This window comes from Salpingoeca rosetta (genome assembly GCF_000188695.1).
Source record: "Salpingoeca rosetta unplaced genomic scaffold supercont1.8, whole genome shotgun sequence".
Lineage (NCBI taxonomy): Eukaryota > Choanoflagellata > Craspedida > Salpingoecidae > Salpingoeca > Salpingoeca rosetta.
In genome coordinates, this window is record NW_004754926.1 from 1,444,929 (window position 1) to 1,451,302 (window position 6,374).

General features: G+C 55.9%; 1 protein-coding gene across 1 annotated transcript in view; it reads right to left on the reverse strand.

Annotated features, from left to right (window-relative positions):
• Positions 1 to 6,374, reverse strand: part of PTSG_03787 (uncharacterized protein) — a gene marked incomplete at its 5' end in the record, with an annotated part of 19,639 nt that overhangs the window by 1,489 nt on the left and 11,776 nt on the right. The window contains 14 exons of the mRNA XM_004995463.1: positions 237 to 332; positions 545 to 604; positions 895 to 1,173; positions 1,343 to 1,385; positions 1,706 to 1,756; positions 1,910 to 2,002; positions 2,330 to 2,472; positions 2,727 to 2,899; positions 3,132 to 3,216; positions 3,600 to 3,728; positions 3,907 to 4,050; positions 4,325 to 4,423; positions 4,650 to 4,722; positions 4,982 to 6,099. Coding sequence (XP_004995520.1) covers positions 237 to 332; positions 545 to 604; positions 895 to 1,173; positions 1,343 to 1,385; positions 1,706 to 1,756; positions 1,910 to 2,002; positions 2,330 to 2,472; positions 2,727 to 2,899; positions 3,132 to 3,216; positions 3,600 to 3,728; positions 3,907 to 4,050; positions 4,325 to 4,423; positions 4,650 to 4,722; positions 4,982 to 6,099 — 2,586 coding nt within the window. The remainder of the gene's footprint in view (positions 1 to 236; positions 333 to 544; positions 605 to 894; positions 1,174 to 1,342; positions 1,386 to 1,705; positions 1,757 to 1,909; positions 2,003 to 2,329; positions 2,473 to 2,726; positions 2,900 to 3,131; positions 3,217 to 3,599; positions 3,729 to 3,906; positions 4,051 to 4,324; positions 4,424 to 4,649; positions 4,723 to 4,981; positions 6,100 to 6,374) is intronic.

Here is a 6,374-nt window from a genome sequence, read left to right on the forward strand (position 1 = left end):
GTGTGTGTGTGTGTGTGTGTGTGTGTGTGTGTGTGTGTGTGTGTGTGTGTGTGTGTGTGTGTGTGTGTGTGTGTGTGTGTGTGTGTGTGCGTGCGTGTGTGTGCGTATGGTGCGAGGTGTTTAGGGGTTCGTATGGAGTTCTCAACGTGTTGTGGAGAGATTGCAGGGATTCGAAGCGGATACACACGCAGAGATCACACACACACACACATGTCACACATGCTCATGCCACCTACCAGCATGAAGAACGGGGCGTCGTGGCTGTCGTCTCGAATGCCGGCACGCGACGCGAACGGATGGCCGAGCAGCAGCCAGTCTTTCTGGATCAGCGTCTGTCGAGTGGCCACACACGCGCGGCAAGCAGGGGCGAGTCAAGAGTAAAACACGTGTAGTTGTGTTGGAACACGTGTAGTTGTGTTGGAACACGTGTAGTTGTGTTGGAACACGTGTAGTTGTGTTGGAACACGAAAGAACAGAGTTAGGGAGGTGTTGCGGAAACATGAAGTGCTGGAACTTAGCTCGCCATCGCCACCCTACCACTGACCTTGAATCCCTCCATTGTGCGGAAGTAAGGATCCAGAAGCAGGGACGTCAGGCTTGAGAGCTTGGTGAGGAAGGGAACGCATGAGGCGGTGCATGAACAAGGATGCGTTAAAGCAGGCAGAGTCGAGCAGTCACATGTGTGTAGGCATGAGTGCACGCAACAAAGTCGGACAGACGGAGAGACAGACAGACAGGCAGGCAGTCAAACAGACACACATACATACACCCACACCCACACAGATACAGACAAATACACAGACAGACAGACAGACAGACAGATAGACAGGCAGACACACACATACACACACACGCAGTCATATATGCGCACACCACAGCCACGATTGAGCCCACCTGCAGGGCTTCATCGCGTCCTGATCCGAGGGAGAACAGCACGAGGCTGTCGTGCGTGGTGATGAATTCGGCAGCAACGCACGCCCAGTGCAGCAGGCTCGCCACGTGGTTGAGCCAGTTGGTTGACTCAATGCGCGTGAGGAACGACAGGACGTCCACCTCGTTGCACAGCGACTGCAGCTGCGTGAAGCTCTGGTGCAGTGTCTCCCCCGTGAACGTGAGCGCGTACTCGTCTGTTGCTGTTGGATCAAGCAGCCGCCACCCTTTGGGCAGCGTCGCCTGGCGGTGAGGGAGTGTGTTTGCAGTGTCGTGCACATGTGTTAGTGTGGGTGTGTGTGCGCGCGAACATTTGCATGGGTGGATGTCCGGGATTCCACAATCAAAGGGTGCGATGAAGGACACCATTGTGCAAGAATGCAGAAGTCCCAGCTACAGCTGCGGCACGCACCGACATATCGGTGCCATGTGTGAACACGACGACGCGAGGGGACCTGCACATACGCACATATACACAGATGCACACGCAACACGCGTAACACACGGACGATAAGCTATTGACATGCTTTAAGGGAAGAGTTCGAGGAAATACACACACACAGACACAGACACAGACACAGACACAATCACAGGCACAGACACAGACACAATCACAGACACACACACACACACACAGACAGACACACAGACACAGACAGGCACAGACAGACAGACAGACACACACACACACACACACACACACACACACACACACACACACACACACACACACACACACACACACACACACACGGGCGCGGCTTCATGTCTGTACCGTTTGAAGCTCAGGGGAAGGCGATCAACCACGTTGAACACATTGGGAGACCTGTCCCCATACACACGCACATGAGCACTTGCGTGGAGGCACAACATGCAACGATACGGACAGCTTTGCACTCACACCGATAGAAGCATGTCATGGGCAAACCCAGCCACACAAGCACGCAGCCACACACACACACACACATGTGCAACATACGTTGGCTTCCTTGACTTGAAGTTTGCCGCCTTGTCGATTTCTGTCCACAGCCGGCGAACGGACGGCTCTGAGGGCCGCATGCACAGGCTCGAACTGACACGTGTGCATGTGCAAGCATACCCGAATGCCACACACGTGTGCAAGAGTGATTGTGCATCGTGGTGTGGGAGTTTTGTCAGGAAGGACGGCAGAAACCACGGATGCAAGTGCAAACCAGGTGACGTGCAAGTGAATTGTGAAGGGCACATGACCAGCACAAAACAGAGAGACAGGCATACAGGCAGACAGACATACACGCACACACGCACACACACAGACATACATACACGCACACACACAGACAGACATACACAGACATACACAGATACACACACAGACAGACATACACAGACATACACAGACACACGCGAGCTGACTTACACCATGACACCGCCGCCACGGCCCTCGTCGATCCAGGTGAGTGCTGGGATGCGTTCGTGGTGAAAGTGCACACAACAGCGGGACAGTTCCTCGTCCTCAATCTCCGACGGCACATACAGCAGCGGTGAATACGATTCGGAAATCTGGCAGTGACAGGCGAGGGTGACGAGTGGTGGTTAGCGTTGCGTTGAGCGCGCGTGTGCGTGCAAGTGCAGGTGCTACGCGGCAGGTGCAAATGGCGACGGCGAAACGGCCATTGCTGCAACTTCATGTTTTGTCACAGAACACATGCTCGGGGCAGATGGGGGAGGCGCAAGGCAGTGCACGGATACCGAGACACACGCGCAGACACACGCGCAGACACACACACACACAACGCAGAAGCAGAAACAAGTACCTTGTACTTTCTGTTGGCAAAGCAGGCTCTCCAGAGTGCGGCTGCGCCCTTGTTTCTCTTTGCGCCGAAACCAATGCGGTCCATTGTGCGCTTGAGCGATTGCACTGTCGACGACGCACTCGCATCCGAGAGGAACACGGTGTCCTGCAGACCAGCATCCTCAGGCAGGAACTCTAGAAACGTACAAGCGGGAAGGTGTGTTCGTGTGAGTACGTACGTACGTATGGGTGAGTGTGAGTGTGTGGAAGTGTGTGAGTGTGTGAGAGAGAGAGTGTGTGTGTGTATGTGTGTGAGTGTGAGTGCAAGTGTGTGTGAGTGTGTGCAAGTGTGAATATGCATGGGACAGAATCAGGTGGCTTGTAAATGCGAGTGCATGCTGAGCCGACCAGTGCTTGCACCTCTAACCAAGAACGGAAGGAGTGGGCGTGTCAATGCCAAGCAAGCTCCTGTTTCCGCTGCCACTTCTCGTGTTGTCTTTTGACCCGCGGCGCTATTGTGACGTGGACGTTGGAGATGGGTTGAGCAGCAGTGCAAGGAAAGTGAAAAAGCACCTGCGTCTGGCAGAGATGTGGGCTGCTGACCCCGAACACTGTCTCGATACACAGGCACGCACATATACGTTCACACAGAGACACAGACACAGATAGACACAGACGCACGCAGACACCCACACAGACACAGATAGACACAGACGCACGCAGACACACACACACACAGACACAGATAGACACAGACGCACGCAGACACACGCAGACACACACACAGACACAGATAGACACAGACGCACGCAGACACACACAGATAGACACACACAAACACACACATACACACACACACGAATACGCGCGCACACACACACACGAGGAGCCTCACCGGTGCTGTTGACAGGCGGGTGGTTGCCTTGCGGTTGAGGGCGCGGCGGACGGCAGTGGTGACCTTGATCTTGTTGTCGTCCTGACTCCAGTGCTCTCGTTTGTGTCCAGTGAAGTATGCAAACGTGTTCTGCACACATTTCGGTGGCGATGGATATGATACATGAGCATGCAAGCACATGCTCGCAACACATGCAACACATGCAGCAAATGCAATGTTGACATACAACATGTGTACATGCAAACATAGACACAGACACGCAAACGCAGACGCACACAGAAACGTATGCACACAATGACAAGCTCACCTGCACGCTTTGCACTGAGCAGAGCTGGTGGATCTTTGCCTTGAGGTCGTTCATGGCGGCGCGGCGGTTGAGGGGAAAGCACACACGCATCGTCACCATGTTGCGAGTCGAGATGACAATGCCGCGTGGCTCCCACTTGCTCGCCTGTGTGTGTGTGTGTGCATGCGTGCGTTTGTGTGAGTGCGTGCGTTTGTGTGTGCGTGTGTTTGTGTGTGCGTGCGTGCGTGTGTGTGTATGTGGGTGCGTGCGTGTGTGTTTGTGTGTGCGTGCGTTTGTGTGTGCGTGTGTGTGTGAAGGGTGATGTGGAGACGCAATCTACGTGCTTCGCACGATCTGGTTGAGATGCAATCTACGCGCTTCGCATGATCCACGTTTGTCAAGTGAGCACACGAAACAGCGCTCACACCATGGTCCGCACCTCCTTGTGTGCGCCGGCATCGATGGTAAACCACTTGACGCGGTGGATGGATGTGATGGTCGCAGATGCACGCACGGTGTCGCACGGATCAGCCGAGTCCTGTCCAGCACAACGCAATCCATGAGCGCTCCATGTGTTGTGCTCACGACAGCACGGAACAAGGTAGTCGCCACCAGCAACTATGCTTGCACGAACAGCTCCTCAACGATGAACAAAATGAACAACGCAAAACGTTATCCCGCACACACACACACACACACACACACACACACACACACACATGCATACACACACAGGCACACGTACACACACGAAGTGCACTAACGGAGACGGTGCTGGTGAAAGGGTGGAGCGCAAAGGAGGTGGACGACGAGTCGTCTGGCAGCGGACTCTCAACACTGAAATCAGGATGGTGGGCAGGGTGTTAGTGCGAGCGCAGTCGTGACACACATCTAGTATTGCATTTGCTCAAAGGTTTCAAAATGCACACACAGGCAGACAGGCAGGCAGGCAGGCAGACAGACAGCCCCCCCCCCCCCCACACGCAAATACACAAGTGCACACACCAAACAAACACTGCATGCTCAAGGACACACGCACTCAGGCGAGCAAGCAGTACATCTGAGCACCCTGAATAGCGACTGAACAGCGACTTACTCGTCATCGACAAACGGGACGGACGGCTCGAGCTGTCGCCGCATCAGCTCTTCGTCCATCTCATCGGCCTCCTCCTCCTCCTCCTCTCCCTCTTCTTTTTCTCCTCCATCCCCAGCAGCAGCGCTGTCGCCATCACGCTGCACGGTCGTTTCTGCGCACACCTCAAGCTCCGTGCTGGTGGTGAACACATCCACTTCCACACCGGCATGACTGTCGCCGCCATCGCCACCATTGTGCAAGTTCAGCGATGCCTCGAGCGCATCTGTCATAGTGTCGGTTGACACTGCCAGCGATGGTGGCCCACTGCGTGTTTCACTGCCCTGCACACCACCAAACACGGGCTGGGATTCCCGCGAGCCTGAGAGACCGGCATCGTTCAGGTCGCTCGTCGTGCACTTGCGGGCGGCCGCTGCAACAGACGCGCGGTGCTGCCAGATGGTCTCACGCGAGCGCGCATCCCGAAGCACAACACCACCGTCGTCGTTGCCGCTGCTTGGTTGCTTGCCAGCGCCACTGTTCGACATTGCAGGCAGGGACAGTGATGATGACGACAGGGACGAGGACGACGCCACCGGCGCTGTCTTGTTGGCGTTGACGGTGGCAAGTGAGGGAGTGGTGGGTGTGGGTGCATGGTCCTGTGCACGCTGGGCGACGCGCCGTCGTGCTTCCACAACATCCACTGGTGCGGCTGGTGCCGTTGTTGCTGCTGGGGCTGTTGCCGCTGTTCGCGCCCGCTCTCTTTCTTGCTTCACCTGTGCACCAGATGCTGTCATGAGGGGATTCACGCTCGTCGCTTTTGCCTGCAGGCAATTCTTTTTCCCCCCAGCCGCCATCAGCGCGCCATCAAAGATGATGCGGTAGTTTGTCACAATCACCATCCCCGACGCCGCGCGCCAGTGGGAGCGGTGCGGCGTGAGCAAGATGGCGTCGCTCAGGCGCATGATCTCCACCTCGGAGGGGAGGAGCACAGACCCGAGCGAGGGCGAGTCGCGTGCCAGCTGCGACAGGGAGCGGGACTTGGTGTGGGGCTCCTCAAACCCAGCTGCGTCCGGCAAGAGCGATGGCATCTGGAACTGACTCTCGTTCAGGCGCGACGTGGACGTTGTCGCTTGTGCAACCTGACACGTGGCATCAGGAGGAAGTGGTGGTGGTGGTGGTGCACGGTGGTGTGTTGCAATGTTCAAGTTGAGTGACGCATGCAAGGGAGGAGAAGGGGAGGGGAGACGAGAGAATTGTTCGTGTGGGCAAGACAAGTTAAGCACTTGGCATACGTACACACACACGCACACACACACACGCACGCACACACACACACGCACACACACACACACACACACGCACACACGCACACACGCACACACCACACACACACACACACACACACACACACACA